This window comes from Mandrillus leucophaeus, unplaced genomic scaffold (genome assembly GCF_000951045.1).
Source record: "Mandrillus leucophaeus isolate KB7577 unplaced genomic scaffold, Mleu.le_1.0 Scaffold239, whole genome shotgun sequence".
In the NCBI taxonomy this organism is placed as follows: Eukaryota; Metazoa; Chordata; class Mammalia; order Primates; family Cercopithecidae; genus Mandrillus; species Mandrillus leucophaeus.
In genome coordinates this window covers 3209166-3235985 of record NW_012102465.1, presented here as the reverse complement: position 1 = coordinate 3235985, position 26820 = coordinate 3209166, and the positions used below count along the sequence as shown (strand labels likewise).

Below are 26820 nucleotides of genomic sequence, written 5' to 3'. Positions count from 1 at the left end.
GTCTAACATGAATGAAAATACTTACTATTTTCTATAGTAAGTAAATATATCAGAGGTTGCATTTATTCAAATGAAGAGAAATGTATTACATGAGTATCCTACATGCTGGTAGTGAATCCAGGGACAAAGAGATTTCATGAGAAGCAACAGCAGAAGGAAAGAAAAAGCAAGTGTAAAAATTTAATCTTAAGATTATGAAATTAATACCTGGTTGTGTTGTTAAATATTATATTTTTAAAACAAGTTCATGCCCATGAAGAAGTCATTAGAGAATATAGTTCAAATCTAAGCTGTTTGTTTTCTTAAAAATATGTGAGACACAGCCCAGTGCGGTGGCTCACACCTGTAATCCCAGCACTTTGGGAGGCCACGGCGGGCAGATCATGAGGTCGGGAGATTGAGACCATTCTAGCCAACGTGGTGAAACCCTGTCTCTACTAAAAAATACAAAAAATTAGCCAGGCGTGGCGGCGGGTGCCTGTAGTCTCAACTACTTGGGAGGCTGAGGCAGGAGAATGGCATGAACCCGGGAGGTAGAGGCTGTAGTGAGCTGAGATCGTGCCACTGCACTTCAGCCTGGATGACAGAGCGAGACATGGTCTCAAAAAAAAAAATACATATATATATATATATATATATGACTCTTAAGATACATTTTAAAAATTCATATTAAAAGATTTGAACTTATAATAATTTAAGTATAAAGAACTTCATGCTCAGCACCAACACCACTCCTTATTCCCCAGATTAAGACCTAATGGCCACTGCCAAATTAACTAAAGGAATCACTACAATTGAAGCTGGCATAGTAGACTCAGTCATTTTACAATGTGCTCACTAGAAAAAGTTATAACTGAGTTTCTTCAGAAGTAAACAATTGGGAGTATTACATAACTTTACAGTTGTCAAGAATGGGAATATTTCCTAATAATAAAAAGTGAGGCTGATGAGTGGAGTGCAGAAACCTCCTTTAGAGCAGATTTCTATTTCTAACTGAAAAAAAAAAAAAATTGACATCAAATTAATGCACGCTACTTAAGAAAGAGTAGGATAGTTTAGCTGCAATAATTACAACTTTTATTGAAGTGACTAAAATATGTCTTACTGATGATATTTTGGAATAACGTGATAACTAAACATACATTGCAAATTTTGAGCAAAATATACAAGACTTTGCATTAAGTGGTTTGCAGTATGTGGGATGGAAAGACTGGTATCATATGAGATTTTGTAGAAATGCAGGCTCCTGAGCCCCAATCTAGATGTGTAAAATAAGAATCGGCAGTTTAGCCAGATCACCAGATAGTTCTCATAAACACTAAAGTCTGGAAAGCCCTGATTTACATGAATGTAAGAGAGAAAGGAGTGCAGGGTGTACAGAATGAGGCCTTAGTTTCAATCAGCCTGCATCTACTACCTTGGGCTGGTAAGTGTTTAACAACTGACTCTATGTGAAAGAATAAATAAAAACAAAACGGTCCGGGCACTCATGCCTGAAATCCCAGCACTTTGGGAGGCCGAGGCCGGTGGATCACAAGGTCAGGAGATCGAGACCATCCTGGCTAACATGGTGAAACCCCCTGTCTACTAAAAAACAACAAAAAAATTAGCCAGGCATGGTGGCAGGCGCCTGTAGTCCCAGCTACTCGGGAAGCTGAGGCAAGAATGGTGTGAACCTGGGAGGTGGAGCTTGCAGTGAGCCAAGGTCCTGCCACTGCACTCCAGCCTGGGAGACAGAGCAAGACTCCGTCTCAGAAATAAATAAATAAATAAAAAATAAAAACAAAACTGCTAGAGCTTCTATACAGCTGAACACATGAAGCTTCCTCTAGAGTGGCAAACCCAGAGATGCTCTGGAAGCTCTGTGCGCTTCCCCTCATCTAATCCATCTATTGTCTAATCCATCTATTCATCTGGTGTTCCTTGGTATCCTTTGTAATATCCTTTATAGTAAAGGAGTAAACATACTTTCTCAAAGGAGAAATTTGAAATATTTTCTAAACACTGATGTATGTACAATGTCTAACTCTTTTCATACTCAACATCAGGAAATTAGATAATCACTTTCTGTAATGAGTCAACTAAATATCCAGTCATTCTACTGTGGCAAATTAAAGCATCTCACACTGTATCAAGTGTAGAAATGTAAAGTCGCTCACATTAGTTTCAACAAATACACTGTTTAGTGAAACATGAGTCTTTATAAACATACTGGAATTTGAAAAAGTAAATAACACACTGATAAGGAAAAAACATTTTTTTAAATTTGCTGATTTCTCTAAAGTAACACTGCTAACACACTTGATTTCAAGGTACCAACATGAAGATTCTGAATGCAGCTGGGAAAAAGGTCAACTACACAATTTGTTCTTTTGACCACATCTGAGTTGGTTCTAGTACACTATTATCTGTAAGCCACTATCTACAGAATTGTTTTATGTCAAAATAAAAACTGATATGAATTCCTCTTGAAAGCTGTTAGAATATTAGTTGCTTTTATTTTTTTCTCTACCAAAATAACTATTAAAGATTTTCTGACACAAAACATAATGGCCAAAACAGGATTGGTGCTTACTATATATTTTGGAATACATTAATAGATAGACAGGACTGTATTCCATGCCATTTTTACTAGTAGAACCAGAGTATTTTCATCTTTATAAAAAGATAGTACTCAAGAATATTTGCTGTTTCTTATTCTGACACTGTGGCAGAGACTGCCAGTTGTCTCCTATTAGTCTCCATCCCTTTCAATCACAGCAATAGATTGTTTGGTGGGACATTAACACTCAAAATAAAGACTACATTCCCCAGCACCCAGTGTAACCGAGTTTCATGTGGCTATAATCTGGCCAATTTGACACAAGTGTAAGTGTCATAACACAGCTTCTAGGAATCTTCCTTAGGAAAGTATTTGTCCCGTCTTTCTTCCCTTCATCTTTTCTGCTGCTTGGTACACATATATTATTGCTATATTATGTTTTGGACTGGGAAGAAAAAGTGTCCCATCCTGGAGATGCAAGAGTAAATATTTAAATAAGCATATGTCTCAAAAACTTAAAGGAGCAGAGGAATATAATGGTTTTGAGTAGGGAAGTGTTAAGAGATGACTATTATTAGAGAAAATGCAGTGGTAAAAAGGCAAGAGAGAAAGCTAGGGAACTTGTTAGGAGTCTAGTGTAGCAGTCTAGTTTGGTCCAGGAATGAGATGATAGTAGCTAGGAGTAGAGTGTTAGTGGTAAAGACCATTAGAAGTGGTAAAATTAAAAATATATTTTGATTTAATATTTTCTGATGAATTGGATATAAGCTGTTAAAACAAAAGAAGATCCCAATGTTTTTGGAAGTGAGCAATTAAACACATGGTGCTGCCATTTATTGAGAAAGACATGGAGGTGAGACAATTTGGAATTCAGGAAAGGCATCGAATTGGAAAATAAGGTAGGTAGTTATAGCAAGTTGATTGCAAAAAAAGGTCACCATTTCTTTATTCCATCCTGTCCCTATACATGCCTTTGGCCATATAGCCTTGTCATGCCTTTGTGGTTGCATCCTTCTCTTGTTTGTGACTTGCTTGAGCCAATAAGACGTTAGTAGACTGAATTAATCAGAACTTGATAAAGGGTGCATTTTCATTTTCCCATGTTTGCACTTCTGCTATAGGCATGAGAACATGCTTAAAATAATTGTGCTAGTAGATGAGATATTGTCCTATAAGAGGGCAAGTGGATTATCCTCAGGCAGAAACATGAGTGAGTCCATACAAGATCACCAGAATAACAGCCAATCCCTTCAGAAGCTTGAACAGTAAGAACTTATTTTGAATGACTCTGAGGTTTTCTATGTCCATGGAGATAGCTAAATGAAAGATATCCCCAGAGTAGCTATAATTATTTTAGAGATTGGTGTAGATTGTCCCATGTAGAACATGAATGTAGGTAGAAATGAGAGCCAAAACTGAGCACTATGCCATTCTAATACCTAGAAATAAAAAGCAGGATGACTTACACAAGGAATTTATAGAATAAAGATATATAAGGAGAAAATAAATGAAAAATGGGGCATCCTGGGAGGGAAAGCCATGAAAGTGCTTTAAGGAGTGATAAAAATATAAAATATGTTAAAGTCTGAAAAGAAGAAGAAGAATGTGAGAATTACTAAGTGGTAATAATTATAATCAAGGGTTGTATAAGAGCAGTGATATGGTTTGGCTATGTCCCCACCCAAATCTTATCTTCAATTGTAGTTCCCATAATCCCCACGTGTGGTGGTAGGGACCCAGGGGGAGGTGATTAAATCATGGGGGTGGTTTCTCCCATGCTATTCTCATGATAGTAAGTTCTCACCAGATCTAATGTTTTTATAAGGGGTTTCGCCTTTTGCTCAGCCCTTATTCTTTCTTCTGCTGCATTTTGAAGAAGGACATGTTTACTTCCCCTTCCACCATGATTGTAAGTTTCCAGAGCACTCTCTAGCCCTGTGGAACTGTGAGTCAACTAAACTTCTTTCCTTTATAAATTACCCAGTCTCAGGTATGTCCTTATAACACTATGAGAATGGACCAATACAGGATTGAATGAAGAAATGATGGCATGTTTTGCAGTCAACTTACTATAACTACCTACCTTGTTTTCCAATGTGATGCCATTCCTGAATCCAAGTTGTCTCATCCCCATGTCTTTCTCAATAAATGGCAACACCGTTTGTTCAGTTGCTCATGTTCAAACCTTCATAAATATAACAAATTCCAGTTCTTAGAGTTCCTCTCCTGTTAAAAAGTCACTATGTGTGGGGGTATCATCAGCTGTCTACTGATGCTTTGTGGAAATTGAGGCTCTGAGAACCCAAACAAGTTTGAAACTCTGGTTATTTCTATTGCTGTGTATTAAAAAGTCCTTTGTCCTTGACTCAGTTTTGTGAATTCTGCCATTAAACTGTGACAGGTTAACTTGTTAACTCTCAAGAAGGATAAAATATCTGAATCTTTTTTTTTCTTTTATCTTAAGTTCTGGGATACACGTGCAGAATGTGCAGGTTTGTTACATAGGTATACATGTGCCACGGTAGTTTGCTGCACCTATCAACTTGTCATCTAGGTTTTAAGCCCCACATACATTAGGTATTTCTTCTAATGCTCTCCCTGCCCTTGCCCCCTACCCCTCCACAGGCCCCAGTGTGTGATGTTCCCTTCCCTGTGTCCATGAGTTCTCATTTACAACTCCCACTTATGAGTGAGAGCATGCGGTGTTTGATTTTCTGTTTCTGTGTTAGTTTGCTGAGAATGATGGCTTCCAGCTTCATCCATGTCCCTGAAAACGACATGAATTCATTCTTTCTTGTGGTTGAATAGTATTCCATGATGTATATATGCCACATTTTCTTTATCCAGTCTATCATTGATGGCCATTTGGGTTGGTTCCAAGAGTTTGCTATTGTAAATAGTACCTCAATAAACATAGGTGTGCATGTGTCTTTATAGCGGAATGAAACTCTCTGAATCTTTACAGTTATTGACAATAAGTGAAGTATATTCAGATGGGGCAAGTTCTTGACAAAACTATGAAGTATATACAGATTGGTCCATAGTGTCTATTTCTTTGTCAATATGGAATGAAACATTATATTTAATTAAAGTTACCAAAATAATAATCTGTTATAGTTTGTAACTAAGGGTTACTTTTGGTTCTAGGTATCATCTCTTACGGCCGTAATGTCTGTACAAAATGTTTGCTTGCTTCAGGGACCTCATAATTATCAATAAAGTTCTTATGCATTTTTCTTTATGCGATTACTTAAGGGACTCTAATTAGCATGTATTTTTTCAATTAATTTCTGTGTAAGTCCTGTCATTCTTCTCTTGTGCCCTCTTTTTAAATCAATTGGTCTGTCTTTAGCACTGCTCTTTATGTCAGAGCCTCAGCTCTTCAGTGAACTACCTCCCTTAGCCTCTGTGAGGGTTTTAATTTTGCAACTGGAAGAGCTTTGCGTGTGTGTGTGTGTGTGTGTGTGTGTGTGTGTGTGTGTGTGAGACAAGTGTTACTTCTTCCCCTGGTTCAAGCTGAAAATGATTTACCTCATTGGCAACACCGATATCTGGAACCCCAGTTAAGGGTGCACTACTTCTTAAATTCTTCAGTCCAAATACATTTGCTTATTTCAACAACCCTCTAAAAAACACAAAATAAATATTGGAATATTGTTCCTTTTGACAAAATAGAGATTAAAAGACATGTCCAAACATTATAATATACATGTGTATATTCATTATATTTAAAATATATTGTAGAACAGAAAAGATAATAGCTAACATATATGAAATGCTGCCTACATGCCAAGTATTGCTCTGTGGAAGTTGTATCATTTGCTCCCGTTATCTTAAAAATTATGTTGTAGAATCATTATTATATTTCCCACTTCACATTATGAAGAATTTACAGTGTCTGAGTCACAAAGCCAGCATTAAAGATTACGTCTTTTGACACCCTGTTAGCATATTTGTGGTTCTTCTATTACCATATATGTCTTGTAAAGAAGAAATACATATTTAAAAGACGGATTTATATTAAACTATAGCCATCTTGACAAATAAAGCCATCTGAAGCACAATTTAGGATTATGATTGAAATGTTTATAACCCATAAGAGGAAATACAAAGATATGCTATTTTTGCCCCCAAAAATTATTTTTCTAAAATAAGTTTGAAGAAAAATATGAATAATACATTGACTATATATTTTTTGATAAAACAAAGTCTATTATGTTGATTAATTATAAAATGCATATTTTAATCTTCTATTCTTTGTCTTCTACATACTTGTTTTGAATTATCATCTAAATAAGTCATTCAACATAATATGGTAGGCATAATTGCCTATTGGCGCCAAGATTTTCACTCCACTATTGGCTCCAAGATTTTCATTCCTTCCCCATGAGTGCAAGTAGAATTATGGAGGTAATATAATAGTTGTTGCTTTGATTAGGCAAAGCTATACTATAAAAGGTGACTGAAGAGTCACTCTTATGCCTACATTATGCTGTATAAAACTATTTTCAGCCAACTAAAGACGGAGATAAATATAGAGATATAGTCATGCTCTGCTGAAAGAAAGTCATGTTGTGAATGGTCTTTGAGAAAGTCATGGATGGGAACCAAAGGGAGCCTCTAAAAGGTAAGAAAATTTTGCAGTCAATAGCTAGCAAGAAAATAGAGTCTTCAATAATACAATTGCAAAATAAACTCTATCAGCACTCAGTATGGATGAAAGAGGACCCTGAGCCTTAGACGTGAATCACAGAGCTGCCAACGCCTGGACTGAAGCCTTTTAAGACGTGAGCTAGGAACCTAGCTGACTGCAGCTCAGACTAAGAGACTGTAAACTTCTGTTGTATTAATCCTCTAAATTGTGGTCGTTTGTTATACAGCAATATAAACCAATATAGATGAGAATGATAATTTTTAAAAATTTTATTTAAATATCCCTAGGCAAATTAAATGCTATGGTTTGTCCACAGGGAAAGTCACAATGTAATACTGTATAAAGCATAGTGAGTGAAGACTTGTGCTTGACAGTTACGACCAAAAGAGCACACTGTCAGAGATCTCTTTGTAACATGTGAAATAAAGTCTTCAACTGAAAGCACAGTGAAAGAACGAAAAATATTGATACATGCCTTCAAAGATGACAGGTAGTAAAGGAATTATTATAAATGCAAATGAATATAAAGAAAATTATTTAGAAGAAAGACCAATTATTTTTACTACATACTTGGAAATACCATCATTACTGTAATCATTAAATAAAAAGAACAATAACTAATCAACATTTATTTTTCTGAATAATTCTAAAGTCTCACAACCAGTGCCTTCAGGTCAATTCACATTTCCTGACAAAAGAAAGCATCATACCCTTCAAAACGTATTATTAATCACTATTGCTCAGTTTCTTGCATTCCTTTAATTTTACATCATCAATTTCCCATTAACTTTAGCCTGTTATCATGACTTTGCTAGAACAAAAATTATACTCCCCCTCAACATATGACCAAAGGAAAAACACACTTTTGGATCTTTTTTCTGATGTTTTATTAATTAGGATTTTAATAGCAACTTCTCACACTTGTTAGCATTAAAATTCACTTGAACATATATGATTAAAAGAACATATAAAATCTGAAGACTATTCTAGATCATATCAACATATGATACTGTGTAAGAAATTATACTTTTTTGGTATATTGAATACCTTTTACAAACTATCTTGTCCTTTGTGATACCAGGTTGATAACTAAAAATCAATGTTAAAGTTGATAATTATTATTTCAAGTACTGAGAAAATGGAATTTGATGCTATTATTTTATTCATGCCAAAAATTTTATCTAGCACAGTGTAATATATAGCCACCAAATTAAAATAATTGAGGCTGCTTATTGTTGCTATTGCAGTGTTTGATTTGTACATTTTTTTATTTTTTTCTGATACTAAAAATGATAAAGAGAATAATTATCTTAATAAGGAAGAACTCATTTCAGGTTTAATTTTTTATGATGTACCACAATGTTTAGCATCAAATAATAACTATAAAATTATTTTTTATCAGTTTACTAAATTTTGAGAATGAGGAAATTAAATTCACATGTTAATTTCTAAACCAAGCTTATAGTGTACCTTTATAGCACTATTTTTGCACTATCAATTATAACAGCTATTACTGTGTATGAGCTTTGAGTGAAAAATAGCAAAATACCTTTTACATATAATTAGAATCTTAAATAATCACTCTATCAAACTTCATTCTTACATATACATCAGAATGATAAATTATAGCAGTTGATAAGTATAACTCATTCAACTATATATATATAAGAAGGAAATTCAAAGTGAAATAGGATTACATAGTAAGTTTGATCACTCTATATCTGGAGAATAAACTAAAACCTTTTATGCCATCCCATCTTTTTCACATGAAGCACAAAGCTTATGTAGGTCAGATATCACTAACTTAAGCAATTTTTCATTCTCAACTTTTCTTTTTGTGCTGCATAAGCAATTTTTTATTTTTGAAATGCTTCAAAAAGTAACTATTTAACCTAAGAAAGTAAATATTTAAAAAAAGAAATGTTCATTAAAATTATAAATAATTTCATCTATTTTTAATTATTAAAAAATAAAAGGCTGTTTTCTCTAAACCTTAATTATTTAATGTACATATGTATGAATATCACAAATGCTAAGTGATTAAATATAACTCATGTCTGCCTTTTAACACAAATACATTCACTGGAGTTTTAATTCCTTAAATTAGGAGATGTATTCAACCATTCCTCATTACTAATCAATTTTTTTGTTAGATGGTCTGTATATCAGCTGAGTTTAACAAGCGTTTATTAAGTGCTTGGAACATGAGAGGAATATATTGAAACCAGAGGCAGGTATATAAAATGACTAAAACATGTTCTATACCTGCAAGCTTCTCACAGACTACTGTGAGTAAAAAATCCAAAATGATTTTTTATACATATTGCTAAATGTGTCATATCTGTCAAGTGCTGTAATTTATCATTTTAATACGCATGCTAGAATTGTTTAATTGAGACAAGGTGTGGACACATCTAAGCATAGAGAGAAAGAGCATTCAGCATTGAGCCCAATCCTGAACTCCCCCCATCTATGATTTTTTTGAAGGTAACCAAGGCCTGCATAATGTCTGGAAAGATAAGTATGTGAACCAGTAAGTGAAGTGTGTGCAGGGTGTTCTGAGCAGAAACAACAACAACAAAAATAGACTGGGTTAAGTTGGGTAATTCAAATAATACAGTATGTGTATTAATAAAAATTTGATATGAATTAATAGTGTTAATTTAATTGTTTTACAAGTTGAAGTAAACGCTGGCTAGAAACGAAGTTCGAGGGATAGGCAGTTGTATAGGCTGTGTATGCTACACTAAGCTGAAATGGGGGTGGATAAAATGTTACTGCTTAATGTCTAAAAGCATTTATAGTAATGTTAATCTGTTGAAATGTTCTTGTGAATACAGTAAAAGTGATTTATACCTTCCTGGATAATATATGTAAAATGACTAGAAAATTAATAAATTATTGTTTATATCTAGCCGAATCTGAATATTCATTATAACAGTTTCTTTATTCTGAAGATTATATTTAAATAATAGACTGACTTGTGTTATTCTCTAGATTAGGATTTTGAAGCTTTACAACTGCTTAAAAGGTAGAGAGATACTCATGATTTAGCTAAAAAATCACTTGAGGATTAGGGCGTTTCCATTACTAACTAGGTTGACTTTATGGGCCTCTAACGACAAAAGATTTGAATTTGACCAACAGACAAAGGTCAAGGTCTTTGCAGGAATGAAATTTCCTCGTATTCTGTTTTTGAAATATAGTAACTCTCATTTATTCTTAGAAGTATTTAAAAATGAAGATCCATTAACTTTTTATGAACCTAACCTAAATTTATTGCTAGCAAATGGTTTAATAAATGGAATTTTATAACATAATCTTATCTTGCTAAAATCCAACTGTTTTGCCAGAAGCATAATTGACTTGATTGTAAATTGTAAGCTCTCCATTAAATTTCATGATACTGCCACTTAGATTTTTAAAGCTTAGTAGTTGAAAATAACCCCTAAATTTAAAAAACAAACAAACAAAAAAACTAAAGTAATTTAATGTTCTCAAGAATAAACTTCTAATAAACATGTTTGACAGAGAACTAAATAGAATTGCAAATAATATAACTATCCTTTTATATGTCATTATTTTAAAAAGACAAAGAGTATATAAGTCATTCATAATATTTGCAAGGATATATTTTGCATTTTATATTACATATTGTTTTAATACACATTCTTATTTAAGCAATGTTCTTTTGTTCTAAATGATAGTTTCTCATATCCATTTAAATCAAAGTGGAATCATAGCTAACAGTTCTAAGTTAAGTTTCTAAAATGTATACAGTTCTCAAAGGTAAGACATTTAAATAATTTTTTATAGTGAGTGCTTCATTAAATTTTTGGTCTTTACTATTTCTCATGTAATTTTGTAGGGTGAGATAATCCAAGTAAAATAGCTATGAATGGCTCATATAAATAACTTAATAAATGTTTCTCAGTAGTAGTAGTGTTATTAGCCACATTTTTATATTTCTGAATTAAAATGTGAGAATGATTTATTAGCAAATTTGCTAAATGTGAGCATTTTTTTCTATAATGTTTTAATTACTTCGTAAAACACATCAACAATCATAGCATACTAAGGACCTGTGTTTGAAGTGGTTTTCAATGTATATTCTTTGTTTGCAAACTCTTCATCCAACAGAGAACTAATATGTCCAGAATACAAAAGGAACTCGAACAACACAACAGGAAAAACATGAATCATTTCATTAAAACAAGAGCAAAGGACACAAATAGACATTTCTCAAAAGAAGACATACAAATTGCTAACAGGTATATGAACAAAATTTCAACATCATTAATAAGCAGAGAAATACAAATCAAAATTCAAATGAGATATCACTTGTCCCAATCAAAATTATTACTGTTAAAAAGACAAATAGAGGCCGGCGTGGTGGCTCACGCCTGTAATCCCAGCACTTTGGAAGGCTGAGGCAGGTGGATCATGAGGTCAGGAGATCGAAACCATCCTGGCTAGCATGGTGAAACCCTGTCTCTACTAAAAATACAAAAAATTAGCCGGGCGTGGTGGCGGGTGCCTGTAGGCCCAGCTATTCGGGAGGCTGAGGCAGGAGAATGTCGTGAACCCGGGAGGCGGAGCTTGCCGTAAGCAAGCTCTCCACCCTGGGTGACAGAGCGAGACTCCGTCTCAAAAAAAAAAAAAAAAAAAGACAAATAGTATCAGATGCTTGCAAAGATGTGGAGAAATGGGAGCTTTTATAAGCTGTTGGTAGGAAGGGGTACTAGTACAGCTGCTATAGAAAACAGTATGGAGCTTTCTTATAAAACTAAAAGTAGAATTACCATTCCAGAGAAATTCCACTACAGAGTATCTACCCAAAGAAAAATAAATCAAAATATCCAAGGAATACCTGTGCTCACATGGTTACTGCAGCACTATTCACAATAGAAAATATATGGAATTAATGAAAGTGTCCATCAATAGATGAACAGATAAAGAAAATAATAAAGAAAATATGCATAATGGAATTCTATGCGATCATAAACAAGAATTAAGTCATGTCGTTTGCAGCAACATTGATGAAAGTGAAGGTCATTATCTTAAGTGAAATAAGACGAGCACAAATAGACAAATATTGCATCTTTTCACTTATATGTGGGACCTAAGATATTTGATTAAATGAGGTAGATGGTGGGAAGATAGAAAACAGAAACTTGGAAGGGTGAATCGGGAAGAGGGGGAGGGTGAAGAGAAGTGGGTTAAAGGGTACAAACATAAGTGAGATAGAAGGAATAAATTCAATGTTTGATAACTAAGTACGATAAATATAGTTAACGAAGTTGTATTGTACCTAGATGATAGCCACCCTAAATATCTGACTCAATCACTGCATATTATATACAAGTAGCAAGATTCCACATGAACCTAATGAATTTGTACAAATAAAAATAAAGAAAACCCAAAACTATACAAAAAGACTATACTTTTATTTATTATATAACTGTTCCTGATAATTATATTGTCTAACTGATACATGTCGAAATTATTAAGCTCATCCCAGATCTTAAGATAATCATTATAAATGACATATTAAGTAATATATATTAACATAATTACATATACATATATGTTCCTCTGTATGCGTGAAATGTATTCCAACTGTATTCCATAATACATATGGGAATATGTATTACCATATTTCCACAATAAATGATTCCTAAGATGGTAAGATATTCCATGGTAGGTTCCCATATGTTCTTTCACCTATAAAAAACGACCATACATCTTACAAAGAAAAATGTAAAAGGATTCTATATTACAAAATAAGTTTTATTAGAAACTAGAATGCATTTAGAATATTGTTTGGCAGGTCTAGAAAGACATAAGAGCACTTCCCACCGTTTGTTCCACAGAACACATATCTCATCAATTTACCTTCATCAAATTTTGACAAATGGTTATATGACTATCAAACTTAGTATAAGTTTGTATTTTTCAAATTTATTGTTTCTCAGAAGAACTTTTTACTCATTTGGCTCTTTATAATGATAAAACATATAAAACCAAAGTTCTGTGAAACAAACTTTCGGAAATTCAAGTGTATGGTAGAAATTCAGAAATTCAAGTGTATGGTAGACATAATGAGGAAAACTAGAGATACATGCAACTAGATATTAATTAGAAAATTTTTCTGCAGAAATTTAATAGTTCACAGATTTGACTGCAAGAAGTTTCAGAGGAAAGGGTCTCCAATAGATAATTAAGGGGCCTTAAACTCTATCAATATTTAAGAAACAGGAACATCAACTTCCAGAGTTTTAAAGTAAATGGGCTAAAGTAGGCTAAAATAAACTTTGAAAATGGAGAAATTCATCTGTGAAGATCACAGACTGACTTACTTTCATCAATTGTTTATTCCACATTGGAGATATTGAGTAGAACTTCATGATAGTTCTATGCCACTAATGGGAAAAATGTGGCATACGCATAGATATTATAGTCAAGCAGTCATCCATCCTTTTGGATATAATTTGATCTAATTAAAAATTCAGATATATTTTATATATGATATTATATAGGGAATGAAAAGAACCCTGAATGAAAAAATAAAATAATTAGTTTTTAGGAGTTAGGGCAAAAGCTATCTCATGAAATTTAGTCCTTTTACTACAATTGATGCTGGAATCCAAGATAATTGGAAACTATAAATATATCAAAATGGTTTGTAAAATAAATGTGTTTAATAAACATATCAATAATAAAGATTTTCTTTAATTCTTTTCAGTGGCTTTTTAAAATTAACAATCTAATAAAATTTTTACCACCTGATATGGTTTGGCTCTGTGTCCCCACACAAATCTCATCTTGTATTGTACTCCCATAATTCCGATGTATTTTGGGAGGGACCTGGTGGGAGATAATTTGAATCATGGGGACGGTTCCCCCATACTATTCCCATGGTAGTCAGTAAATTTCACAAGATCTTACGGTTTTATCAGAGGTTTCTGATTTTGTAATTTCCTCGTTTCTCTCCTGCCACTGTCATGTAAGAAGTGCCTTTTGCTTCCCGCTATGATTTGGAGACCTCCTCAGCTATGTGGAACTGTAAGTCCAATTAAACCTTTTCTTCCCAGTCTTGGGTATGTCTTTATCAGCATCAAGAAAATGGACTAAGACAGTAAATTGGTACCAGTAGAGTGGGGCATTGCTGAAAAGATAACCGAAAACGTGGAAGCAACTTTGGAACTGGGTAACGGGCAGAGGCTGGGACAGTTTGGAGGTCTCAGAAGAAGACAGGAAAATGTGAGAAAGTTTGGAACATCCTGGAGATTTGTTGAATGGCTTTGACAAAAATGCTAGTAGTGATATGAATGATAAGGTCCAGGCTAAGGTAGTCTCCGATGGAGATGAGGAACTTGTTGGGAAGTGAGGCAAAGGTGACTCTTGTTATGTTGCAGGAAACAAACAAACAAACAAACAAACAAAAAAACTTGTGGCATTTTGCACCTGCCCTAGAGATGTGTGGAACTTGAGAGGGATGTTTCAGGGTATCTGGCAGAAGAAATTTCTAAGCAGCAAAGCATCCAAGAGGTGATTTGGGTGCTGTTAAAAGCATTCTGTTTTAAAACGGAAACAGAACAAAAAAGTTCAGAAAATTTGCAGCCCGATGAGGCAGTCAAAAACAAAAACCCATTTTTTGAGGAGAAATTCAAGCCGGCTGCAGAAATTTGCATAAGTAACAAGGCACTTAATGTTAATCCCCAAGACAATGGGGAAAATGTCTCCAGGGCATGTTATAGGTCTTTATGGCAGCCCCTCCCATTACAGACCTAGAAGCCTAGGAGAAAAAAATGGTTTCCTGGACTGGGCCCAGGGTCCCCATGCTATGTGCAGCCTAGGGACTTGGTGCTCTGTGTCCCAACTGCTCCAGCTGTTGCTAAAAGGGGCCAAGGTACAGCTCAGGCCATGGTTTCAGAGGGTGCAAGCCCCAAACCTTGGCAGCTTCCTTGTGGTGTTGAGCCTGCGGGTGAACAGAAGCCAAGAATTAAGGTTTGGGGACCTCCACCTTTATTTCAGAAGATGTATAGAAATGCCTGGATGCACAGGCAAAAGTTTGCTGCATGGGTGGGGCCCTCATGGATTACCTCTGCTAGGGCAGTGTGAAAGGGAAATGTGGGGTTGGAACCCCCACACAGAGTCCCTACTGGGGCACCACCTAGTGAACTGTGAGAAGAGGGTCACCATCCTCCAGACCACAGAATGGTAGATCCACCTATAGCTTGTACCGTGTGCCTGGAAAAGCTGTAGACACTCAATGCCAGCCTGTGAAAGCAGCCAGGAGTGGTGCTTTACCTTGCAAAGCCACAGGGTCAGAGCTGCCCAAGACTATGGGAACCTGCCTCTTTCATCAGCTTTACCTGGATGTGAGACCTGGAGTCAAAGGAGATCATTTTGGAACTTTCAAATTTGACTGCCGCGCTGGATTTCAGACTTGCACGGGCCCTGTAACCCCTTTGTTTTGGACAATTTCTCCCATTTGGAATGGTTGTATTTTCCCAATACCTGTACCCCCCTTGCATCTAGGAAATAACTAGCTTGCTTTTGATTTTATGGGCTCATAGGTGGAAGGAACTTACCTTGTTTCAGATGTGACTTTGGACTGTGGACTTCTGGGTTAATGCTGAAATGAGTTAAGACTTTGGGAGATGGCTGGGAAGGCAGGATAGATTTTGAAATGTAAGGACATGAGATTTGGAGGGGCAGAGGGCAGAATGATATGGTTTGTCTCTGTGTCCCCACCCAAATCTCATCTTGAATTGTACTCCCATAATTCCCATGTATTGTGGGAGGGACCCAGTGGGAGATAATTTAAATCATGGGGGCAGTTTCCCCCATACTGTTCTTGTGGTATTTAATAAGCCTTATGAGATCTGATGGTTTTATCAGGGGTTTCTGCTTTTGCAACTTCCTCATTTTTCTCTTGCCACCACCACGGAAGTGTGTTTCACCTTCTGCCAGGATTCTGAGGTATCCCCAGCCACGTGGAACAACTGTAAGTCCAATTAAACCTCCTTTTTTTTTTTTTTTTTCCCCAGTCTCAGGTATGTCTTTATCAGCAGCGTTAAAACGGACTAATGTAGAACCTATTCAATTACATCTAAAATATTTTATTGAAAGAATATCTGACATGGAACATATTTGTCTGGATCACAAATCTGGAACTATTTTCATTCTACTTATATATTTTAAAACATATTGAAGTAGAGAGTAGACTGATTGTTACCAGAGGCTGGGAAGGGTAGTGGGCGGAATAAACAGGGGTTGGTTCATGGGTAAAAATGTAGTTAGACAGAAGGAAAAATATTTAATGTTTAATAGCATAATAGGGATAACATAGTTAAAAATAATTTATTGTATATAAATTCTAAAATAACTAGTGAAGCGAATTTGCAATGTTTCCAACACAAAGAGAAGATAATTATTTGAGGTGATGGATATCCCAATTACTCCTATTTGATCATTACACCTTGTATGATTATATGAAAATATCACATATACCCTATATGTATAATTATTATTATAAAAATAAAAATAAAACAAATTTTGTTTAAATAAAACATGTTCTTGATTATCTAACTTCACATTTTAAGTAGTTTCCTTTGTCTAACTAACTCTAAACATTTTAGCACATTAAAAAAACAAAACCTCAACTCTAATAAAATTAGCAGGATGATGTACTATAGGGTCCCCCGGATATCCATGACTTTGCTTTTTGTGATTTCAGTTACCATTGATCAACCATGGTCAGAAAATATTAATTTAAAAATTCCAGAAATAAACAATTCATAGGTTTAAACTACAGGTCATTCTAAGCAGCATGATAAAAATCAATGAGCACTCTATCCTGTTCTGCCCCACCCATTCCTTTGCCAAGAATATCTATGCTGTATATGCTACCTGCCTATTAGATACTTAGTAGTGGTCTCAGTCATCAGATTGAAAAAAAACATACTACTGTATAAATGGTTTGGCACCATCCACAATTTCAGGCATCCACTGAAGGTCTTGGAATGTATGCCTCACAGATAAAGGACAGTGAGACTATTCTACTGTCAATGAGTATTTAAGAAATATAGCCTACCCTGATATAATGGATCTCACTTGTAGTGTTTTCTGATATCCAACAGAATTTCACTGAACTATTATATTGTATTATACATTGATTAATCTTTTGTATTTGGGATAAACTATCAGGTATAGCTAATACAGAGAAATATTTCTACTTAGAAATATTCATAATGATGTTTTATATTTTAACTGAATTATTTTCCTAGCTTATAAATTGGTAGCAATTGCTGAAAGCTAAATAAATTTAAGAATAAGTAAAAGTTACAGGTTGTTGAAACTTGAGAAGCAAAAGAAATAATAAAAAATGTGAAGAATTTAATAGCGATCATTATTAAATATTTTTGTAATTTGAGAACATAAAAGTATAATTTACATTTCTAAATAAAGCATACAATTTTTCTATTTTGAAAATCATCATTTCAATATAAAAATTTCAAATATATAGGATGATTTCAAGCACACAGAATTGCTAAATTATTAACATATTGACTTTTTTGCTATTAATGGATACTATATGGAATTTAAGATGAAATATTTGTCTGAAGAATATAAATTTAATGTATCAAGGGATATAGAAAATTAATTTTAAACAATATTTTAAATTGCTCTGCACTCTTGTATGAAAGTAGAGACTATATAACTCATTCTGGATAATTTAGAAATACTAAAGGAAAAGGCGAGAACTGGTTCATGGACCAACGTGCTTTGGTGAACAATTTCTTACTTGTCCACGATGAAGTATAGAAATCAAGAGTAAGCATTTAAGGACTTTCAAGCAAATTGACATCAGTGCAAAATTTCCGTGCATTAGTTTATATTTTACAAAGTATTGATGTGCAATTAGAGATACCAATTGGTCTTTCATCATAGACAGTTTGAAAAATGTAGAGAGTGAATAAGTAGAACTACTTTACCTTCGCCTCTGCAAGTTAAATCAATTTCAATATGCTAAATTGTCTTGAAGGATCTCATAGTAGTTACAGCACATTACCTTAACTGAGAATAATGTGTTTGTTTATTAGCTTGATGACCTTTACTCACCTAATAATGATTTTTAAAGAAATATATTTGTAACATTAAGTCATTAATCACATTCAGCTACACACACACACACACACAGAGAGAGAGAGAGAGAGAGAGAGAGAAAGAAAAAAAGAAGGAAAGAAGAAAGGAGGGAAGGAAAGAGGGAACGAAGGAAGGAAGGAAGGAAGGAAGGAAGGAAGGAAGGAAGGAAGGAAGAAAGGGAGGGAGGGAGGGAGGGAGGGACCAAGGGAATGCGTGATGACTTCAATAGCTCTTGCTAAAAGAACAGACCATAAAAGTGAATAGCCTTTTCAAAAAAACATATTAACTCCATTATAGAAATTTATACAAATATATTGTATGTCCCCATAGAAGTGAAATGCTTATGAATAAAGTACTCTTTTAATCACCATCATGATATTATCAATATTGTAATTCATAAGTATAGATTGTTTGTTATGTTAGATCCTATTCTAGGCACTCTCTATATATTATTTTATTCCTCACAACACTATGAAGTAGGGAGAATTATTACCTCAATTTTACAGATGAAGACAATGAGGTTTAGATACATCAAGTATCTTCTCCAGAATAATTCTCTTTGCAGTATACCAATTGAATAAATATCTTTCTTAGTTTTTATTATACACCAGATTAGTTTGGTCTGGTTTAGTCCTTTTTCCAGGGAGAGAAAGATAGAATTTACAATCTCAGTAGGCATAAAAATCAGTGAATCTCTTACTACAATGCACATTCCAGGGCTCTACGGCAGAGTCTGACTCAGAATATGTAAGTGGGGCCAAGAATTCTAGATTTTAATACAGTCTCCAGATAAAGCTGATGCATGTGCTCAGTGTTGACAGTTTGATCAATGAATAACATTAGTAATCAATACAGGTCTCATAAGTACTATTACACAAGGACAAAGTCTTAGCAAAGTTTTTAAAAAATAGTTAATGATTATATACAGGAGGATGAACTAAAAATAAATGAAATTTAGACATTAGGATTATCTTGAAAAATATTTTTAAAAATACAGGTAAGAGGCCAGGAGCAGTGGCTCATGCTTGTAACCCCAGTGCTTTGAGAGACAGAGGCAGGAAAATGGCTGGAAGCCAGAGTTCAGGACAAGTCAGGGCAACATAGTGAGACTCCTATCTCAAAAATATTAAAATCGTATTAAATTTAAAAATACAGACATCATACTTGAGAAGATATCCAGGTTAGTAGATCTATTTTACTGTATCATGCACAGGGCCAGAGTTGTAGTCTGAGGTAATTGCGGAACAAAAAACTGGATCCAAATGCAGGGGAGTGGGAGACAGATTTTGTAATTCCAAGATAAGATTTCTGAGCTTCACAATATGTCAGTTGGCCCTGGCAGTATCATTGGCTACAGTTAAATATAGAAATCCTAGCAGCTACTCCCTCTGGATCATGTTACATAGCCTTAAGCATGCAATCGTAGGCCAAATAATGCCCCTCTACCTCCCCAAAAATATATCCCTGGAACTTGCACACATGTCATGTTACACGGCCAAAATGCCTTTGAAGATATGATTTAGGTTGACTTTATGATGCGGAGATTAGCATTCATTATCCAGATGGGGCCATACCAATCACACGGACTTCAAAAGCTGAGAAATTTCTTCACCTAGAGTATAAGATGTGTGGAGGGAGAAAAGTAGCAGACAGATGCATCAAAGTGGAAATCAGAGATTCCCAAGGTGAGGAGGATTCTTTTTACCAGTTGCTGGCTCTAAGGTTTGAGACCTCTACATGGAGAGGAGAGAAAGCCTTAGGAGCTATGGGCAACCACCAGCTGACAGCCAGAAGGAAACAGGTATCATGGTCCTACAACCTTGAGGAACTGGATCTTGCTAACAACCAGAATAAGCCAGGAAGTAGATTTTTCCCAAAACTTTTGGATACAAACCCAGCCCACTGAAATTTTTATTTTAGCCTTGTGGAACTCTGAGCAGAGAAACTAGCAAAGAACACCAGGACTTTTCACTTATAAAACTGAGATAATATTTTTTTTATTCTTTTAAGATGTTAAGTTGAAAACTAACATGCATTGAACAAGATACTCATTGTGAATCAATACCTGAAGATTCTACAGCATGATAACCAATCCTTCGGTACTATCTGAATGTCAAGTATCCTATATTTTAAGTGAGCACATGCCAAACATACATTCAAATGTCAAAAATATATGAATCTATTTTCCTTTAAGCAAAAAAGATGGATAGAAATTTAATGTGGTATATGAAGAAACAATTGGGAGCTATGAAAATATTTTTTAGTATGAATTCATGAAACCTGACAGCCAAACCAAAAAACATGCCAACCCCATAATTCACAAGTACATTTTCAATATACTTAGTACTTCCTGAAAGATGGAACTATTCTAAAAATATCTTTATATTTTGATGAACAGAATACAGGTTTTTCTATTAAGAGCCCTTAGTACAAAATAATTGCATTACTAACTACTTCTTCAGCATTGCCAAAATTATACCTTAAAATTAAACCTTTGTGGTTATAGTGTTTTAAACTATGAATTAAGTTGCCAAGATAAAAAATATTCAACTATTGTGAGAGCTCCTTAGAAAAATAACGATTATTACTATCACCATGGAGGAAATTAAGTCTTGGAATTTATCCTCCCTTGCTAGACAAAAAGATAGTTCAGAAAAGTATTAGGTAGAAAATAATGTTCACAACTGCTGCTATCTGACATTATTTAGGATATAAAACAGAGAAAGGATTTCTACTAAATTATTAGCCAGAGGATATTTTTTTCTAGTGAGAAATACTGTACTAGAATTAGTGTTTAGTTTAAAACATTCCCCTACATGCAAAATGTTAACATTTATACGGAAACAATTCTATTTAATACACGATTATCTTCTAGTGTTCTCCTTAAACACATTATATTTTGAATTATTTTATGGTTTAGAAATTAGCTGCCCTTGCTATGGTATTTATATATTTCTTTATGATAATGTTAGGCCTGATGTGGTAAATTCTGTAATATGGTCCTGGGGAGATGAAATCTGATACACTATCCCTATGGGGAAGAAAAGGACTCTTTCCTAAACCAGATGGAAATTTTATTGTCAAATTACATAGATAAGAAATGATAAGTCCGTGATTTCTATCTGAAACCTTCAAGAACAAATTATTGTTGCCATCAGAATTATTTTAGCTAGCACATTTTTTAAAAAGCAAAACATGTAGATTCTGTGCCTTTAAACACTCTGAGGCTGGGTGCGGTGGCTCACACATGTAATCCCAACACTTTGGGAAGCTGAAGCGGGTGGATCACCTGAGGTCAGGAGTTCCAGACCAGCCTGGCCAACATGGTGAAACCCCATCTCTACTAAAAATACAAAAATTAGCCAGGCGTGGTGGCACACACCTATAATCCCAGCTACTCAGGAAGCTGAGGGAGGAGAATTGCTTGAACCCAGGAGGCGGAGGTTGCAGTGAGTCAATGAACTGTGATCATACCACTGCACTCCAGCCTGGGCAACAGAGGGAGACTCTGGCTCAAAAAAAAAAAAAAACCAAAAAACCAAAAAAACAAAAAAACAAACAAAACACAACAACAACAAAAAACACTCTTAGTAGAGCCCAGGCACCATCCCATTATCAAATGATATTTTCCTAGTGATATATATGAATATTCACACTAAGTGCGATAAATAAAGATCATAAATGTCCTCTATTCATTTGGCATCAAGTTTTGATGCCAAATGAGTTTTTACCAAACTTCTAGGAAAAAGAAAAACACAACCTTCAGTTTTGAGAAATATTTAGTTGTCTTCTTCCTGGTTTAAGGGATTATTGATCTTATCCTGGAAAGGCTGTTTCAGGAGTAGATGTCAACTTTTGTCTCTTTCTGAACTTTTTCTCTTGACTCTAACTTTCAGAGAAGACAGATTACTGGTTTACTTTCTGGTAGAGCGGCACAGCAAAAGGGACTCTAGGGTAGGGTCTACGATGCCTGACACAAAAATCAGGTCTAGTATCCTATTACTCTCACATTTAATTCCGTTTTGTTAATTCCTAACCCTGGAGCAATTTAATGGTCTCACATAGTGATATGAAATATTAAAGTCCACTAACTATAGCATTTTACTACACATAAATGATTAATAACAAGATAAATTGCAGGACAAGATTTGAGATAACATGATGTGTTATATCTCTCAATGTTGATTCTTCTTTCCTACTTGAAAAATTCTGTTTGATTACATTAAGGGCAGTGTTTTGTTTGCCACTACAATCACTTACCTTCGTAATATACTTTAAACCCGTGAGCGCTAACTGCAAAATCACTGGTCAAACGTAGTGAGAACACAGATTTGGTACTTGTCACTGGAGGTGGCAGATGGAATCCTGTTAACCTAAAACAAAGTGGAATTAATTGTTAGAGACATAATCATTTTATCTAGGAGTTTTTAAGAGGGATTAAAAGTCATATTGAAAAAAATAAAACAGATTATCTCCTAGAATTTCCAGAAATTCCTAGAATTTCCTAGAATCTCCTAGAATTTCCAAGGTCTAGCCAACACCTTGATTTCAGCCCAGTTAAACTCATTTTGGACTTCAGCATTTCAGACTGCAAGATAATACATTTGTGTTGTTTAAGCCACTAAGTTTGTGCCAATTTCTTGTAGCAGGAAAGGACAACTGATATACAATTCTTTTCTGGGTTTTGGAATATACATTTTTTAAAATATCTAAATAGATACTAATTTATTCTATAATTGAATATGGAAGTCCTGTGAAACCTAGTGACTACTCTAAGTTACTAAGACTGCTATTGATATTATATAAAATGAGTATACTCAGAACCTATTAAGGCAATATTTATGTAATTATGACTAAAAATCTCTCTATGAAGAGATAATATAGTATGAGATATTATATATAGTATACTATGAAATTACATCCTTACATTAGAAGATACAAGAGACCAAGAAGAATTAGACAACTTGAACAAGTTCACAGAAGAGCCAGGTCTAAGACTACAACTATCTTATTGCCTCCTATTATCAAGTAAACACCCTGTTTGGCATCTGATTGTCTTTGAGACATTAATAAAATAGAAACAATAAATATTTGAACCATTAATGTACACATTAACATACAAAATTATTTTGTATACAATTTCAAATTTGTATTCATCAGTTGTATTAATCTAATATTTGAAGCAATATTTAAAACACTTTTATCATTAAGTTACTCAAATTAATAGAGAAGAACATTGTGAAGAATTGTTCACTTTTAGCAAAAGCTCGGTTTCTGTATTTATGTTTAAATGATCAGCATGTAGTGGCATGTTGTGTAATGGGAGATTTTTTTTTTTTTAATCAATGGGAGAATAAGATGTATTTTTTTAAAGTGATTTTCATATAATAGCTGTATCATTATGAGGATTTGAGGTAACTTGTTTTACTCCTTCTTGTAATATGTTGATAATTGATTTAAAAATAAACTCAGTTATGAATCCAATTAGTTTTTTCTTTATAAGACTTCATTTTGTAATTTCATATTTATGTGTGTAGTTATTAAACATCTTTTTCTCCTTTGGATACAATGCTTCAAGATGTCAATGTTTTTTTCTGCATCTGTTGAGATGATCATGTGATTTCTGTTTTTAATTCTGTTTATGTGGTGTATCACATTTATTGACTTGCATATGTTAAACCATCCCTGCATCTCTGGTATCAAACCCACTTGATCATGGTGGGTTATCTTTTTGGTATGTTGTTGGAGTTGGTTAGCTAGTATTTTGTTAATGATTTTAGCACCTATGTTAATCAAGGATATCGGTCTGTAGTTTTCTTTTTGGTTATGTCCTTTCCTGGTTTTGGTATTAGGTTGATGCTGTCTTCATAGAATGAATTAGGGAGGGTTCTTCTTTCTCTGTCTTGTGGAACAGTGTCAAAAGGATTGGTACCAGTTCTTTGAATGTCTGTTAGTATTCTGCTGTGAATCTGTCTGGTCCTGGACTTTTCTTCATTGGTAATTTTTAAATTACCATTTCAATCTTCCTACTTGTTATTGGTCTGTTCAGGGTGTCTAATTCTTCCTGATTTGAGCTAGGAGGGTTGTATTTTTCCAGGAATTTAATCCGTCTCTTCTAGGTTTTCTAGTTTATGTGTGTAGAGGTGTTCACAGTAGCCTTGAATGATCTTTTGCATTTTGACTGTGTCAGCTGTAATATCTTCTGTTTCACTTCTTAGTGAGGTTATTTGGATTTTCTCTCTTCTTTTCTTGGTTAATCTTATGAATAGTTTCTCCATTTTATTTATCTTTTTGAAGGACCAGCTTTCTGTTTAATTTATCTTTTGTAATTTTTTTTGTTTGTTTGTTTCAATTTCATTTGTTTCTGCTCTGTTCTTGGTTATTTCCTTTCTTCTAGTGGCTTTCAGTTTGGTTTGTTCCTGTTTCTCTAGTTCCTTGAGGTGTGACCTTAGAATGTCAGTTTGTGCTCTTTCAGTCTTTTTGATGTAGGCACTTAGGGCTATGAACTTTCCTCTTAGGAACACCTTTGCTGTATCACAGAGGTTTTGATATGTTGTATCATTGTCATTCAGTTAGAAGAATTTTTAAATTTCTATCTTGATTACGCTTTTGACCCAATGCTCATTCAGGAGCTGGTTATTTAATTTCCATGTATTTGCATGGTATTGAGGGTTCCTTTTGGATTTGATTTCCAGTTTTATTCCACTGTGGTCTGAAAGAGTGCTTGATATAATTTCATTCTTTTAATTTATTGAGGCTTGTTTTTGGCCTATCATGTGGTCTATCTTGTAGAAAGTTTCATGCACTGCTTAATAGAATGTGTATTCTGTGGTTGTTGGATAAAATGTGCTTTATATCTATCTGTTAAGTCAGTTTGCTGCAAGGTAAAGTTTAAATCCATTGTTTCTTTGTTGATTTTCTGTCTTGATGACCTGTCTAGTACTGTCAGTGGAGTACTGAAGCCCCCCACTATTATTGTGTTGCTGTCTATATCATTTATTAAGTCTATTAGTAATTGTTTTATAATTTTGGGACCTCCAGTGTTGGTGCATATATGTTTAGGATTGTGATATTTTCCTGTCGGACAAGGCATTTTACCATCATGTAATGTCCCTCTTTGTCTCTTTTAACTGCTGTTGGTTTTCTCTAAGAAGAGCTACCTCTGCTTGCTTTTGGTGTCCATTTGTATGAAATGTATTTTTCCACCCTATTACTTTAGTTTATGTGAGTCCTTATGTGATAGGTAAGTCTCCTGAAGGTAGCAGATAGTTGGTTGGTGAGTTCTTACCCATTCTGCAATTTTGTATCTTTTAAGTGGAGCATTTAGGCCATTTACATTCAGTGTTAGTATTGAAATGTGAGGTACCCTTGCATACATCATGCACTTTGTTGCCTGTGTACTTTGTTTTTTGTTTGTTTTTGTTTTTTAAATTGAATTTTTGTTTTATAGGTTCTGTGTGATTTATGCTTTAAAGAGGTTCTGTTTGGTGTGTTTCCAGGATTTGTTTCAAGATTTACAGCTCCTTTTTAGCAGTTCTTGTAGTGGTGGCTTGGTAATGTCAAATTCTCTCAGCATTTGTTTGTCTACAAAAGACTATATCTTTTCTTCATATATGATGCTTAGTTTCGCTGGAAACAAAATTCTTGGCTGATAATTGTTTTGTTTGAGGAGGCTGAAGATAGGCCCCAATCCCTTCTAGCTTGTAGGGTTTCTGCTGAGAGATCTGCTGTTAATCTGATAGGTTCTCCTTTATATCTTAATGTAATAAAAGCCATCTATGACAAACCTATAGCCAACATAATACTGAATGGGTAAAAGTTGAAAACATTCCCTCTGAGAACTGGAACAAGACAAGGATGCCTATTCTCACCGCTCCTCTTTGACATAGTACTGGAAGTCCTAGCCAAAGCAATTAAACAAGAGAAAGAAATAAAGGACATCCAAATTAGTAAAGAGGAAGTCAAGTTGTCACAATTTGCTAATGATATGATCGTTTACCTTGAAAACCCTAAGGACTCCTCCAGAAAGCTCCTAGAACTGATAAAAGAATTCAGCAAAGTTTCCAGATACAAGATTAATGTACACAAATCAGTAGTTCTATACACCAACAGCACCCAAGTGGAGAATCAAATCAAGAACTCAATCCCTTTTACGATCACTGCAAAAACAAAACAAAACAAAACAAAAATAGAATACTTTGGAATAAACCTAAACTAGGAGTGAAAATACCTCTGCTAGGGAAACTATAAAACACTGCTGAAAGAAATCATAGATGACATGAACAAATGGAAACATATACCATGCTCGTGGATGAGGAGAATCAATCTTTTGAAAATGACCATACTGCCAAAAGCAATCTACAAATTCAATGCAATCTCCATCAAAATACCAACATCACTCTTCACAGAATTAGAAAAAACAATTCTAAAATTCATATGGAACCAAGAAAGAGCCTGCATAACCAAAGCA

At 34.4% G+C, this 26820-nt stretch overlaps 1 protein-coding gene across 3 annotated transcripts in view; it reads right to left on the bottom strand.

The window, feature by feature from the left end:
- Positions 1–26820, bottom strand: part of CSMD3 (CUB and Sushi multiple domains 3) — a 1277440-nt gene that overhangs the window by 1063667 nt on the left and 186953 nt on the right. For all 3 annotated transcript variants that reach the window (XM_011982326.1, XM_011982327.1, XM_011982328.1), the window contains exon 3: positions 22611–22723. In XM_011982326.1, coding sequence (XP_011837716.1) covers positions 22611–22723 — 113 coding nt within the window. The remainder of the gene's footprint in view (positions 1–22610; positions 22724–26820) is intronic.